Raw genomic sequence first — 16,350 nt, 5'->3', positions numbered from 1 at the left:
TAGAGTAGAGAAAGGGCAAACTAAAAAGCAACAACAATCTATAATAAATAGGGTGGTTCGTAGAACCAGGAATTCATACGTAACTAGATAACTTGAACGCGCGTACAAAGAAAGAAGCCAAACAGTCCTCTTGTAACGCCATAATAGAGAGTTAAGGAGACAACAACTTTAAGCGCATACTGAGGTTCGTACAAGCGAGAATTCGTACATTTTAGGAGGATCTAACTTCAATGTGAGCGCATAAAAGAAGTCAAACAGTTTTTTGTGATCCGAGCAATAACGCTATTGCATGGCGAGAAAAAAAAAAGATTGAGAGGAAGCTTCTTCTGAAAAATAAACACGAATAAACACCGCACTTCAAGTTGTTTGAGAAGGGTCACCGCGCAAACAGTGCCAGTCGTCGAAGTTGGTCTAAATCCCGTAGTTTTGGCCGTCATTTCATTCCTGCGAAAGTTAATCACGTCTTGCGCCGGATTCCCGAAGCACTCTGTAGAAGAGGATCCTCCTATCGTCCACCGTTGGTATTTGCGGCAACCAGAAGCTTAGAGTCACATTGCGGCGTCGTTTGCGAGTTGTCAGGTTCCGGAACTTCGAATGCGACGGGTATTCGGTAGAAATCCAATCGGCGTACGCAGATTCAGGAAAAGGAGGACGTCCGTCCTCGTCCGGCCATGAGATACGAGACCTATTCGAGTTCTCTCGATGAGCGTAATCGCTCGGGAATTCGTCCACTACCGTCTGAGTCCGAGCTTCGACTGTCTCAGAATTCCAGTTCGCCGTTTCGCTAGAACCGAGAACTGCTAAGGTAGGTCTGCTGAACGAGTTCGCCGACAAATTTGTAGTCAACAACATCGCTTCTGAGGAGCTGTGTGTCGAGTTTGACTCGACGCTGGCGTTTTCAGTACCCTTGATGAGCGTACGATCGACAGGGGCGTCTGTGTTACCGTCGCTGTCCAAGCCAAGAGCCAGCGGCAAGTCGAATTGCCGGCTGTCCGCCATATTTAGGCTGAGGTTCCCACGATAACTTGTCCTAAGGCGTAAACTTGTACCATTTTTAAGTAGCACGTGCTCGTTGAAGTAAGGTAGCAGACGGCGTGTAGATTGCCTCCTCGATGCCGTAGCTTGAGCGCCGGGGGTTAAACCAAGGCCCAGTAGCCAGTCCAAGGCGAACCCAGCAGTGTTAAGTGAACTCTCTGGAGAAGGCAATTCGAAATCTAGAAGACTGTCACCGACACCCACTTCGCCGAAGGTTTCTGTGACGTCGAAGAACGGGTTCATGGTTGTACCGTCATCGGCGATTACTGGTTCAGACGAGCTTGTATCATTCGAGACAGCAGGGCTTGATTCCACCGCTCGCCGAGCTTTGAGACCGACCATCCCTGAAAAACGAAACAGACTTGAGCTCTCTAGGAAATTGTGGATTTTTTCCCCCATTTTACCCAAGGAGGAAGCTTTAACTTGGGCATAACTCTGATTCCGCAATAATGGTATGTAAAACACTAAAACGCTGTTGTCCGGAAACTGTTGTCCGGATTACTAAAGAGAAGTAACAGGTAATGGAGCAGAATGTTTACTTCCTTTTTCTCTTTTTTCATTTTTTTGTGCTCGTTTCATTCGGTTGCCCAATTCCACAGAAAAAGAGATATACTTGCCCGGGCTTGCACAGTGATGTTCTAGCCTGTGCTGAAACTAGGAAGTATACATAATATATGTGTAGGTAAATGCGCATGGTAAACTTGTATGTATGTATGTATGTATGTATGTATGTATGTATGTATGTATGTATGTATGTATGTATGTATGTATGTATGTATGTATGTATGTATGTATGTATGTATGTATGTATGTATGTATGTATGTATGTATGTATGTATGTATGTATGTATGTATGTATGTATGTATGTATGTATGTATGTATGTATGTATGTATGTATGTATGTATGTACAAGTTGATCAGTGCTACGCTAAATAGTTAACTGAGGAGAGTTATGGCCACCCTGAAGAGTAACTAATTACATCGTACTTGCAGCTTACATGCCACTAGTCATCAAGTACGACATAACTAAAAAGATTGACTAGCTCTCTGAAAAAGTCGTTATTCGTATTTCAAATTAACTGCAAAGCTTGCTCTTTTTAATGGGCAAAATGCTATCGAAATACAGGGACATAGCTATGAAACCAACTTTTTTGACGATATGAAATCGGGCTTTAAAAATTATTAATGTGGTTTCGCAGCTTGTTTAAGTGGCTTTGAATGTTAAGCATTTAAAAATTTCGTAGGCACTAATATTAGTTTTTGTTAACCAAATTTGTGCAGTTCCATTATTTGGTCAAGAGGAAACATGGCGCATGTTGAAATTTTGACGGCACAATTAGCAACAAAAAAAAATACTTCTACGACCTTTTTTATTTGAGCTCATCAATTGCATCCCATGGCACATGTATCCCCTTCTGCTAACTCGTAACAATGTTGGGGGGTCAGCAGACTTTTTCTTTTCTTGTTAAGTCAATCTCCTGGTTAATTTTTTCATTAAAATGCCGCAGGCATGCGGTAGTAGTCAGAATATCCCCTGTTTTCTAGAATTTTATTTGAGTGCCATTCTTATCATCTATAGAGTGTACTTGGGAACATTGGTTGCGCTTACTAGACAATCACATGTAAGAAGACAGGACAGGCGCAAACTAACAACTGAGGTTTATTCGAGAAAAAACACTTATATATCACACCATGTCAGCGCAGGCGCTTCAGGGTATCAGCAGCATAATAAAAAAAAACCAATGGCGTGGCTTACCTAAACATACTATCTAAGAAACGTGCCTCCCTATTGTAGAGCATGGCCGATGTGTCACTGATGCATGCTTGTCCCTTGAAACACAAGAACACAAGAACACCTATTTAGATTGCCAAGTTGGCGTTGTATATCAGATTCCCCTGACATGCGGCAAAACCTACATAGGCCAGACGGGCCGTTGTTTGAACGTGCGAATCCGAGAACACGAAAGATCAATTATTAACCGGGAGCAACGTCATTTACCCATGCATTGCTTAGACCACAAATGCAGGCCTCTGCTCGACCAAGTTAAGATCCTGCGCAAGTGCCATAATGAAAAAGCACGAGAACTTCTTGAATCATATTATATAAAAAAGAAGGGACAAGCATGCATCAGTGACACATCGGTCATGCTCTACAATAGGGAGGCACGTATCTTAGATAGTATGTTTAGGTAAGCCACGCCATTGGTTTTCTTTATTATGCTGCTGATACCCTGAAGCGCCTGCGCTGGCATGGTGTGATATATAAGTGTTTTTTCTCGAATAAACCTCAGTTGTTAGTTTGCGCCTGTTCTGTCTTCTTACATGTGATTGTCTAGTAAGCGCAACCAATGTTCCCAATTACAATGAACCAACTTGCCCAACAACGCATCCTGCTCAACTTTATAGAGTGTACGCCTTGTATGCGGTGAGTCGGCACAAGCGTGACGTAAGCGGTTTGATGCAACACGGTCTCGCATGTGCCAGTATTATCGCCGACACTGCGCCGCATCTCAAGCCATGCTGGGACTGAGTAATAAAGTTACACGCAAAACGGCTAAAACGAGAGTGTGGTTCACCCTTAAAGGGCCCCCAAACCACTCTATGCTCGAAGTCGAGCAACCGGTTTCTCTCTAGCCTTCGTGCCCTTCCGACGGGCGATCTCTCCTCCTCGCCGCATGCTTCCCTGGGGAATACGTCAACGCCACACCAGTACTGCTCGCCACATTGGCTTTTCTTATGGGACAGTGCCATAACTTCCGCTTATTAGGACTCGCGAGCTTTAGGTCATCACGTGGTGTCCGCCGCACGCACAATTTCAAACACGTTACAGAAAAAGGAAATCACTTGATTACGCACGACATGCAAGCGACACGATGAGAAAGAGTGGGTGTTATGTCTGCATAGCAGAGGCGTGCAGAAAACAGATCTCATGTCCCTCGAGTATGGACCAAGCGACGGAGTTTACCATGCTGACGCCACGTATGCATGACCCCGCTGACGTCACGACGTGCCCAGAAGGGACCGGAAGTGCTGGGAGAGGAATACGTGATTGGTCTTTCTGTTCCAATTCTTAGAGGTGGTTTGGGGACCTTGAAGCCAATAAATTGCGATTTCCGTACGTGTATTCGCAATGAAGCACATTTAGGCCCGAAGTTCCCGCCGGGTGTTTCGAAGCGTAGACACACGCATGGCGCAAACTTACATGAATCAGATATCTGCAGCCTCTGAACAAAGCGCATTATGATGGGTGTGAGAACTATTTGCTGTCATCGATGATTTTAGGTGGGCGAGAAAACCAAAATTTTCAGGAAGGCGGGTACAGTAAGAACACGACAAAGATCTGGACTGTCACTGCATTGCGACGGCTCTGCTATCTAGCTTAGAGACCTGCCGCGACCAAATATACTTCTTGTAAACTACTGAAAAAAAAAATGCTACAAGTCCCAGGGCGACGTGTGCGAACTCTTGCAGCAGTTCAACGATTCCAACACTGTTTTTGCGCACGCACACTTGTTTGTTGTTTTGTAAATAAAGCAAGCGGAACATCCTAAGGCCTTGAGCTAGCGGCAAATAAGGGTCACCTGGCGCGATCCCATAAGTAGCTTACAAGTAACTTAGAAGTTCACAAATTTAGTTGTAGGCTACCATGTTAGTTACAAAAGTAATTATTTTCCGTAACTTGAATACTCTGATCAAGATACGTGCAAGCCTGTGTCGCGCGACCACAGGACAAGCTTTGATGAAATGTTGAAAAATGAACTGAGATTGCAGGGAGTGATGTGAACAGAATTTCAATTCAGACTCTCAAGCAGTTTCAAAGGATGGGTATGATTGGATGTTCAAAAAAAATGAACAAAGAGAAACTGGCTTTTCGAGATGTTCTGAACTTTGCAGCAATATCACAGCTCTCTAAACAAATTTTGTGCTTACTTCTTGGCAGAAATTTGTATATTGAGTAGTAAGGTCTTAATCACGTTGCCTGGTGGGTGGTAAAGAGTGCTTGTGCTAAAAGAAATCGCGGGAAAAATTTGCCAGAAAGAAACAGATCTCAAGGGGAAAGGGAGGAACCTGCGCACCATGCTCCCCCCTCCCCCCCCCCCCCTCGTTTTCTGAAGGACAAAGAAGAGACATACCACACGCATACGTTAACATGCTACAGTTGGAGTTGAATGCCTATTGAATGTAATATAGTTGTCTGTCCTTTCTTAGCCCTGCATACATCACAAGCGAGTTTTCAAAGTACAACCACATCCTTCCATAAAGCGTGATAAACACAGGAAGCACATAGCCATGACTTCGTTAAATCGTTCAAGTGACGAAAGCTGATGCCACCTTTCAAGCTCTGAAACAGAGTAGGTACCAAGGCCAAGACAACCATGAACACAAGGAAGATAATGAAGAGGGCATAGCAGGCGTAGACGAGGTAGCACGGACGGCTCGCAATCTCAGTCACGTCTTCGGTGACCAGTGGGTGATCTCCAAGCGCGGTCGTGCTGCGATTCGAAAATTATATAGCAGAGCTGATAAACGATTCTTGCAGTGCACATTGCAATGCGGTTATAATTTGCTTGGATGCTTCAAGCACTTTTCGCTTCGCCAGCAACTGTCTAACCGTTTTAGCGGCACTGACGGTTACACACGGCGCAGCTTCACATCGAGACACTACATGACGAAACTTTCACGGCGCGACTGAAAAAATAAAGCGAGAACGTAAGGTCCTCTAAGTAAAAGTTTTACGCCTGAAATATGGGCCTATGCAATCGCGCCGTAGTTCGATTATTCCAAGCCAGAGATGCTGAACCCCGAAATTTCAGTGGGGGTGGCACGAAACCGGCTGCTTTTGGGAGTCCGCGTTTAGTGAAGCTTTCCTTGTGACGTCCGAAGTGGCAGACGCTGCGGCCTCAGGGTGTAATAACGCGATAGGCATTCTCAGCCTATGCCGCCCCATCTCCCAACAGAATGGAAATAAAAAGTGATCCTGAGCAAAACGGCGTGTCTCTACATTCCTCTATTGTTAGTCGCATTAACGTTGATAGTCATCGTCAGATATGTTCTGCCGTAACTTCGTTTCCTTTTCTTTTTTAGACCAGCAGCGTCAGGAAAAAAAAGATTTTGTGTCGGGAAAAGTATTTCGAAACGAATAGCTTTCTCTGCCTATTTCACCCATTTTCCTGGTGGTCGGGTTTTGCCCGCGGATTCAAAGTCGCCGATGCAAATGGCGCCTGCTCTTGCCCGACCGAGTTACTGGGCGCGCTGCTTACGGAACGCTGCATACGGGGTGATCAGTTTTAAGTGTCACGGAAATAAAAAAAAGAAGGAAACAAAGGAAAGCGCTCGTGGCAGTTAGAATTGTTGTCATCGTTTAGCTGGATTATTCGAAGAGGTGGACAATACTAGCACGAGAAATCGAAACACCCACCCAACTAATCTAGAAACATTCCCTAACTACCTTCCGAATCAATTACTTTATGGCACATACTGCAATCTACAAGCTGTAGCCGGTGATATTGCAAGGCGTATCTTCCACTTGAAGGGAATTTCAGGGAAGACACCTGTGTGGAAATATTATTTCCCAAAGTGTGGAAGAAATACACGGGCGTTGCAGTTACTTTTGTGCTTCAATGCATGAAACAGCGTTTCGTTAAAAAAAAAAAAGAAAGGTAAGTGGAACAACAGTGCATTCTTATGGTGAGTTTGATGACGTATATCTCGAAACTGGTGTTTTTCTGGAAATTCATGCCAAGCGCACACGCCTTGCAAGCCCAGCGGCTACAATTCGTAAACTTCAGTATGCGCCGCAAAGTAGTTAATCAAGAAAGGACGAATTTTTTGTTGATTATAGTTAAATATGTGTTTTCGTTTCTCGTGCAAGTAACCCTTGCTTCGCTGAATAATATAGCTAAAATTCTATAATTTTGTCATCCGCAACAGGCAATAAAAAGAAAAAAGGAAATTCATCAAGACCTCTAGAATGAGCACCCTGTATTATAACACCTTCAGGGAGTCTTCAGGGAGCAGTATAACATCTTCAGGAAGCTTCAGGGAATCTGAAGGTCTCCATGCTGTGGTGAGTGAAAGAGGAAGAGGGCAGCCACCCTCTTCCCCTTTGTGGGCTGCAGGAAACGAGGGTGGCCATCGCCATCCACACCAACGACCCGCCGTGGTTGCTCAGTGGCTATGGTGTTGGGCTGCTGAGCATGAAGTCGCGGGATCGAATCCCGGCCACGGCGGCCGCACTTCTATGGGGGCGACAACACCCGTGTGCTTAAATTTAGGTGCACGTTAATGAAACCGAGGTGGTAGAAATTTCCGGAGTCCTCCACTACGGCGTGCCTCATAATCAGAAAGTGGTTTTGGCACGTTAAACCACATAATTAAAAAAAAATCCACACCAACGCATGAGCCACTGGAGACAATACATATGTGACAAAGTGGCTTATGTGTAAAGCCACATACGATACTTCTACGGATGTGCTGGCCAACGGCTCTGTCTTCTACGGAATTACGCAATGAAGGAACAAAAGTTAGCGAAATATCTTAGCTGCAGCAAACGCACACCTTGAAGGGCAGCATTCCTTTAATTAAGCGAATGGATTGCTAGACGCGTTTGGCCATCCGCTTACACTGAGAATCATCGTCGACTGTTTCTGCGTAACGCACTGGAGCTCAAGAACAGCAGCAGTCTACGAGAACACACTCTCAGAATTTGCTGCTGGAGAGAACGAATTGAAGACATTCGATAATTCGCTACTGTTTACCTTCGTCGGCATGTCTCGTAGCAATGCCTACGGAGAAGGCACTAAGGAAACTGAGCGGGTGTGAGATAACGTTCAGCGCAATCCATCTTTCCCGTCCTTAAAATTAGCCTACGATGCAGCGTATTAACAAGTGGACATTTCTTCGTCTAGACGACGGTCGAAATGTTGGCTCGCGCAGAAAGCTTCGCTTCGTCACCCATTCTTGATCGCTTTAACTCTTCATCTCTCTGTACACCATTCGTCCAGTAGCTACGGAATCACACAACTCACCGGTCACTCGAGCTCACAGATGCACTTAGAAATATAAATGCTTGACGGTGCACTACAGACAAGCTTGCGAGCTCTGCGTTTACGCGGCAGGCAAACATTCGCCTTACCTTGGAAAAGACAGACTTAAAGCGGGTGCGTTGGAGTCGGGCCCTTTACCCTGGGTCGTTCCCTCCTGTGTTGCTTGAGACCTAGATCCACCGGAGCGATCGACCGCCTTAGCTTCCGGCCCTTCCTGTTTTCCTGTTCCTTTCTTTACCGCTTCTTTCTTTCCCTTTTTTTGCTCTTTTTCTCGCTTCTCTTCTTCTTTCTCTTCCTTATCGTCTTCAGTATCCCCCTCCTCTTCCTTACCGGCTTTATCCGATTTCTTGCCGCCTCCTTTGGACTTGTCGCCTTTCTTCGTTTTTCCGGTTGCCTTGGCGGGCTTCTTGAGACCAAGTGCGTCAGCACCCTGGGCTTGCTGTTGCGCGAGAATCGCCTGCAGAGCGGCTATCACGTCTGGAGGTGCGTTTTCGACGACCACCGGAGGCAAGACAGGAGGAGCCGGGGCCGGCGCAGGGGGTGGTGGAGGTGGAGGAGGTGGTGAAGGTGGCGGCCTTGTGCGTCGTACCCGCGGTGAGGGCGGATGCAGCAACAACCGCATCTGCTGCATCATCATCGTAACGGCCGCCGCCTCCGCCAAGGGACTAACGGGCGGCTGTTGCTGAGGCGGAGGAGCATGCTGGTGGCAATAGGGTGCCGGGTACGACAGCACTTGCTGAGCAGCCGGAGGCGACGTGCCTGCCAAAATGACTGGGCCCTGGCCGCCACCGCCGCCTGGCGATGGCATCGGCAGTGGCATCGGCATCGGAATCGGCATCGGGATGACGCTGGTTCTCGAGCCGCCTCCGCCCATTGGCACTGTCAGGACACGTGGCTGCGAGCCGATGCCTTGCAAAGTAACAACTCCGGGCGCCACAGCCTGAGCCGTCACCTGTTGGGGGTGCATGGGAATGGTGCCTGCGCGCAAGAAGCAGTAACGGTGCCGAAACATTATGGCACAGGGTGATTTGACACGTCTGGCAATGAGAGGACATATCACCGTCTGCAGCGGTAGTTGTGCATGCGCACATGCGCGTGATCGCAGCTGATACATTTAATAGTTAGGCTTTTATGGACTTAAGGTTGCGCTGCGTGCTATGGGTAATGAGCGACGATGATAGGGGACGTGGAAGACGGCTCCGGAGCAACGTTGTCCACTCGTCACCTGTGGTTGGACTTACACTTGAAGCCATGTACACAAGCGGTTTTTGCACTCACATGACGTGGGAATGAAGGAAAGAAAGAAAGAAAAAGAAAGTTTTCGTATATTTAAATGTGTATATTTTTTCGGTAAAGAACCCCAGATGGCCGTAATGTTCCTGAACCTTCCTATAAAAAGTCCCTCACTTATTCGCTTGAATAAGACTGCATCCGCTTTGGAAGGCGATTGTCGTCAATTCTGCAATATATAGGTACATTGCGTACGCCGTTATTCCTACTAATTTTAATTCACAAGTTGAAATATCACGACAGCGGCCCAACGCTTACGTTCTTACAAAATTTATGAACCCCCGGCTAATATCTTGGATAAGGTTGCCCGATAGGAGCAAACATTTTGTGTAGATTGAAATTAGGAAACGGGAATGCACTAAGAAGCAAAATATTACGGGATTGGCGTTTACCCGGCATCATCGGTATCATAGGCGCTCCTGGCATCATAGGCATTCCTGGAGCCATGCCCGGGTAGGCGGAAGGCATCATACCAGACGCCATGCCAGGCCTCCTCCCAGGCATCATTCCTGGCATCCGGGAATAGCCAGGCGGCATGAGTGGTCTTTGAGAAAAATCCCTTTCCCGCATGGAAGATGAAGGAGTCATCTTCCTCCTCGAGGGTGGTGGAAACCTTGGCCCTGAAGGCAAATGGCGTTGGGAAGCCATTTTCTGCCTGCGGCTTGTGAGCTCTCGTGATGCTCTCCTCGATAGCGATGCATCAGATCTCTCGACCCCTTGATCTCCGACTTCTATGACTTCTACATAAATACAAGAATCGGCAGTAGGAAAAAAAAGAAAAAGACACGTTATCAAGTACACCATTAGTTAGCGTTGACATATTGAGATGCAAACCATTATGGGCAAGAAATGAAAACTATACATGACTAGGAGGTCAAAGATTGGCTGCGCACGGAACGACTGTGTTAAAAACTTTCAGCAATCATTCGTGTGAACCTGACTTCCCATCTTACGATTTACAGAATCGTTACGTTTTGGGCGAGTTGGTTGTAAGTGATTCTTTAGAGACTTATGCGCGCACAAAGACAGGACATCGAACGAAGAAGGCGCATGGTGTGTGACCCTTCTTCGTTCGACGTCCTGTCTTTGTGCGCGCATAAGTCTCTAAAGAATCATGACTTACACACTGACCACTATATCAATAAAGCCGCAGCAGCATCCGCACTTCGCTGAACTACAGCAATTCAAATTTTAAAATGCGGCAGGGCAAAAAGCACACGGACGGAGACAAGACGACAAGGACGAGGTCTTCGCGCCTGTCTTTTTCGCGCTGCCGCCTTTTAAATATGTACCAATACGCCCAATTGACCACATTACAGTAATTCACTATCGACAGGCTTGGCACACTTGCACACGTGTTTGTCAGATGTTCTTATATTTATCTTATGCGTCGCTAAAATTAATCGTTTGCAAAATATGTCTACGATTGCCGCTACTGCTGCCCTTCAGTAAACATGCGCCCACAAACCCGCACGCGCACACGCTCATTCGATGGCACAATGCGCACGCTGTTAACAGTTTACTACTAGTACTGTTAGTTTAGTACTAGTACTAGCTTAGTTTAGTACTGGCGTGATTTGTACCCTCTTCGAACCGCTCAGCAGTCATGATATGCGTACACATCGTTCACGGGATTAGTTGTACGTCTTCTTGCAGACTGCGAACACCACGTGAGCTTGTTCAAGGGTCGCGTACGTGTGATTTCGCGGCTGCACCGGCAAACTCGAGAAGCGGGGCACTAGTTGCGCGGTAAAGGCGTGCCTTTTTGTTCTCGTACACGCGTGTACCAAGAAAGCCACATCACAGTGGTCAGCCGCTGGAAATTGCCATGCTGTGCCGCAGGGAGTGGTGGGAAATGGGGGCAGCAACGTTTGACGCACACATCTAACCATAGCGATATAGCTTAACTGACCATACGCTTAATGAGTGTCGTTTAATGACGCAATTTTAGATGACAGGAAACGCTAAGAAAGTATGTGTGGTAATACAAATAATTTACGTGACAGTGGAGTACAAACATTGATTATCTAAACCTCTTTTTTTCGAGGAACACTGTATGAGTAAAGTTTAACATACCAACCCTCTGAAGGAGACCAGCGTAACTATATTTGGGCATTGAACCAGTATGTTTTGTATGTGCGTAATGTGGAAGTAAACGCGCAAAATTAAAGACATTACTGCCAGGAAGGTGTTTCGAGGGACCGACATATGGGGACAGAAACTATTTTGTAAATAAACGTACATTAAAAAGAAAAACAAAATATTTTATCTCTACTAGCAAGCTGCTTTTCTGCAATAACAAAAAACGCACTCTTCCTGTGAGAAGAGGCAAAGTAAGCCAAAAACCAAGAAAAAAGAAAAATGAGGTTAGTGCCGCGGCTTTGATGTTTCCACATCAGCTTACCCTGACGTCATGAATTTCGACAGCGTCTACTCAGTCCTCACAGTTAATATTTTCTCTGTAAAGGTGGACGGCAATCTTTTCTAAAAGAGCCAATAGCAAGTTTTAACAACTGCTTATGCATAATGGCTATGATGCAAAAAAGGTATTTTGAAAATTGTTTCGTCACACTGACGTACAGGCGCTGCGGTTCTGGCACGAAATGAAAAAAGAAACAGATCACCGCTCAAGCACTCCGCACAGTGGTTAACCAGCGAAGCTGTAACGTGAGGCCCTGGTGTTTATCACTGGGTTAATCCCAACGGTTCATTAACGACGGCTTGGTATGCTGCCGGATCCTCGGTACGCAGTTGCTCCTTTCGTTCGGCTGCATGACCCTGTTCTTGTGCCCGGGCTTGAGCATCGGCACAGCGCAGATGAGCTTGTTCCTGATTCTGCTCGTCGCATTGCTGATCGAAAGCTGCCTGCTCCTCAGGAGTATGTATGACACGTGGCCTGCCCACTTTCGAAGCTGGAGAAAAAGTGCTGCGCGTGCGCTCAGCTGCGACGGAGAGCAACAACGTCACTACTGGCGCACCTAATCCAACATCACCTATACTCCGTTCCAGACATAGCAGTTAACGATGTGGAGGCCAGAGAGACTTCTTGCTGAGACTTCGTTGGTACTTGGATATAGTTCGATGTTCTTTGACCGCAATTGTGAGCAACTGTATTTTATATAGGCTCAGTATCGAAAGAAACAAGTTTCTATCGTTAGAAGCGAAACACACTGAGTATGAGGCTGCTAATGCGTTGTTTTAGATTATATTTATTTTTGTTGTTCTTTTAGAGTTCTTTATTTGCAACCCGTCGCGTGGACGCTCATGTGCATGCTCACGCGGGCGAACGCTGTTAGCGCACAGCGAAGCATAGACGGAACGCGCGGAGTGGCAACTTTTCTTGACCGAACTTCTTGCGCCTTCCACAGCATTGACTGCTACGTATGGTATGGAGTGTAGATAGGACAAGGCCTTTTCTCTCGTATCCGTTACGTCATGTTACCTGGCCTGACTGCTATAAGATCTAATGGGGTTGCTCCCGAGTAGGCAAAGTGATTTTGACGTCACCGCTTTCTTCAAACGCCAGCCTTCTCAATGAAAATTTCGGGCCAGGTAGTGTGATGTCATGAATCGGAGTAAACAGGCCTTGTGCTATCTAGGTGGTGTTGGCTAATCGCCTGCCTCTCTCTCTCTCTCTCCTTCTTTTTTTCGCGCACGCGGATGGGGTGGAGCCGGCGGAGTTTTCGGCGTACAGGCGACCGACATACGGACGGACGGACGGGCGAATCGGCTAGCCCTATATAGCTTCGCTGTAAAAACTGCAGTCTTTCTTTGCTCGTGTAGAAAGGACATCTTTTTCTGCAAAGACAACGAAAATGGTGTTTTGAAAGAATAGTTCATCAGCCTAGACTGATTCTGTGTTTCTCTGTCCGTCTATAGCGTTCAATACTGACCGGCAAAAGGCGATAACATTCCCATGCCGACCATGGCGTCCACCATGGGAGCTCTCCACCATGGATCAGGTCCTGTTCCAGTCATACAGGGTACCGAAGAAGACGCCCACGGTCCCACCGGGCCGGACGGAGTAGGGGGAAACCGAGCCCCCAGTTGTGGAGCCGAGGCTGACGCTCTCGCCGCACCTTTCGATGACGCTGACCGCTTCGTTTGCATCGCTTGCGTCATTTATGAAGTCAGCTGCGAAGGAAAACACGTGTGCAATGAATCCGTCTGTGGCTGTGGAAGACACGGCCGAGTGAACGTACCTGGCAGAGGCAAATGTTCAATAGTGTTCGTTTCAGGCAGCGCGTATCCCTAGCTGCATTTGTAACTTGCGCGTTCGTTACGATGCTTTATTTTCCGCAGAGGCGTTTGTTTAGCCTGAAAGCACGTTTACATGGAGACGATGCGCGTCCAGTGTGGCGCGGCATCTAATTCTGCAGCGGCTAATTCCGCCGAAAAGTCCCGTTAATCAGTTCCAGACCTACTTCTACCACCGCTGCAGCCGGAATCCATCACTGCTCACCAGTCGTAACGCGAACCGGCTACTGGATCACCCCTCGTGGCCTCCCGCGAAGGACGCCTCGACGTGAGGCGAGAAAATCACGGAAAGAATATTATGCAGATCACACACACTGTGGGAATCGGCAAGCGAAGCTTTCATGAGCAAGCTAGGCGAAATGACGCACGACGAAAACACAGGCAGGCCGCCGTGTAAGTTCGTGGATATGCGACTGGCCAGATTGCGCTAGTAGTGAAATATTGCTCTCTCTCCTTGCTTTTTCACGCGACAGCGTTAAGGAGCTTGTGTCGCAGAAAAGCCGGTGTCGTCGGTGTCGGCGTCGGCGGCATTGGCCGTGTGCGATAAATCCCAGCAGGCACTTCATGAATAAAAAACAACTTTTGTGGTATTTCTGGAGTTCGGAGCATCTCCGGCGTTACGAAAGCCGAGCAGTGTGAGTGACGCAGCATTTCAGGGGCAGGAAATTGGGCCCCGCTCGATATGCCGGACGTCCTGCCATGTGAACGAGCCATAATAAGAATTATGGCCGACTGAAGCCGCTTTTAAAAGGCTTTAGGCTAACTATGGGTAGTAACTTGCAAGTGAGAGGCCAAGTGTCAACGTTAATTCTGTCTTCCGCATGGGCGTGACGTGCGGAGCAAGCACAAAATTGACCAGGTCCAGTAACTGTAGCTTATGCGTAAGCAGTACGTTGCTAGAAAGAAATTTGCAAATACTATAGGAGTACCTTGCTTTAGTTATTAGACGCTGCGAAAAGAAACACTAGAAGCGAAAAAGCGACAGCTGACACTTTAACTATGTTATGTACTATTGCCAAATAGTGAAATACACCTAGAAGTATCTGCCACATGTAATCCGCTTTGAGTCTCAGCCTTAAGGACTCGGAAGAAAAGTTTTTGTGAGCATAGGTAGTTGACTGCTATCCCAAAGAGCTCGATTAGGGCTAATGAATAAAATCTCGTAAAGCAGCTGAAATAGTTCAGTTCGTAGTTCAAAGGGGTTTACAGCAAGGTTTACAGCAGGGTTTACAGCACCACCAGCACTCACCACCAGCAGATGTTCTCAGATTGCAAGATGCGCTGTCACAGAGGAGCGGAAAAATTATGGTCGACAGCTGCCCCCTGAGGTGCTTCTTCGTCTTCTTTTCCCTGTGGGTTGATGAAACATCCCTGAGATTAATGAGACTGCGATATATAGTTTCATCCCTAAATTTATGCATGCGCCGATCTGGTCTGAGAATTTCTCCTTTGCGCCATGTATGCAACGTATTCGAAACGCTTGAACATTTCCTACATGGACGGCCGGCGTTTCTCCTCTCCAAGAAAAAGAACATTTAATTTACAATGCGAGAACTCAGCCTACCAGTCAACTCTCCGGTGCGTCTTTTGGAGCTTCTGTGCTTGGTCACGCATACAGGAATGTATGCCTCGCCATAGAGAAATTCATTCTTGAATCGAACTCATTTCATTGTTAACCGTATTATTTATTTCATTCTTCCCTTACTGCTTCATTTATAAATGTATATACTTATTTATTTGATTTTTTTTATTATTTGATTTTTTTTCTATTGAATGACTGTCTACTGAATCGTCTTGGATATTCCCCAATTTAAATTATTAATCAAAATAATAGAGTTCTAAATTGCATTCCTTAGGACATATGCAAAACCTGTTCGAGCCTTGGCCATTCCCCGTGAGTGGGTATGTGCCAAAGATACTAAGGTAAAGATAAATATTCACCCTGAATAATAGGCCAAGGATATGGTGAAATTATGAAGAATAATACAGGAGGAGGAGAATGACATTGAGAAATAGTGCATACATAAATTTTTTAAAGATGTTCTTTCTAAAATCGCGAAATCTGATTCTGATTCTTTGGTACTGCGTATAGCAACTCTATGTATTCAAAACAAATGACGTAAACCAGCGGTACACACGTAAACATGTAGGCTACTGAAACATCGCAAACCATACACCACACAGATGCAGTGAACAATACAAAATACAGTTTACCACGAGTGCCTTTAAGGGAATATGGCCATATAAAGACATTAGGAAATGAAACCAAAATAAGCCGGGGGTAGTTAGCTGTGGTGGAAACTGAAATGTAGAAAATTATGAAAGGGAAAAGGCGAAATGAAAGTGCATGAAAACATGACGTGTCACCGGTGGGAACCAAACCCACAACCGTCGCATTACGCGTGCTATATACACTGCCAATTATGCTACAGCGACGGCCATCAATGTGTCCACTAACTTGGGTATTTATCTGTGCGAGATTTAGCCGCCGTGGTTGCTTAGTGGCTGTGGTGTTGGAATGCCAAGCACGAGGTCGCTGGATCGAATCCTGGCCACAGCGGTTGCCTGCCGATGGGGACGAAATATGAAAACATCCGTTTACTTTGATTTAGGTGCACGTTCATGAAACCCAAGGGGTCCAAACTGTTCCAGCTTCGCCCACTACGGCGTTCCTCATAATCATGTCGTGGTTTAAGCAAGTAAAGCCTCGTAATTTTTTGG

The 16,350-nt window shown here is 46.4% G+C and overlaps 1 protein-coding gene across 2 annotated transcripts; it reads right to left on the bottom strand.

The window, feature by feature from the left end:
- Positions 1-146: 146 nt before the first annotated feature.
- On the bottom strand, positions 147-15,010 carry LOC135906393 (uncharacterized). Of its 2 annotated transcripts, XM_065437773.1 has the most exons (6): positions 14,879-15,010; positions 13,266-13,506; positions 9,765-10,112; positions 8,172-9,060; positions 5,369-5,529; positions 147-1,379 (listed from the first exon to the last, which is right to left on the bottom strand). In XM_065437773.1, exons 2-6 carry the CDS (start codon positions 13,492-13,494, stop codon positions 454-456), a joined length of 2,553 nt encoding a protein of 850 aa, XP_065293845.1. In that variant the 5' UTR covers positions 13,495-13,506; positions 14,879-15,010; the 3' UTR covers positions 147-453. The 2 variants fall into 2 exon arrangements, with proteins under 2 accessions (XP_065293845.1, XP_065293846.1); XM_065437774.1 differs by lacking the exon at positions 5,369-5,529 and having other exon boundaries at positions 1,171-1,379.
- Positions 15,011-16,350: the final 1,340 nt, after the last annotated feature.

Source organism: Dermacentor albipictus, chromosome 5 (genome assembly GCF_038994185.2).
Source record: "Dermacentor albipictus isolate Rhodes 1998 colony chromosome 5, USDA_Dalb.pri_finalv2, whole genome shotgun sequence".
NCBI classification, from domain to species: Eukaryota; Metazoa; Arthropoda; class Arachnida; order Ixodida; family Ixodidae; genus Dermacentor; species Dermacentor albipictus.
Note: the sequence above shows the minus strand (reverse complement) of the source record. Positions and strands in the feature narration are given on the sequence as shown.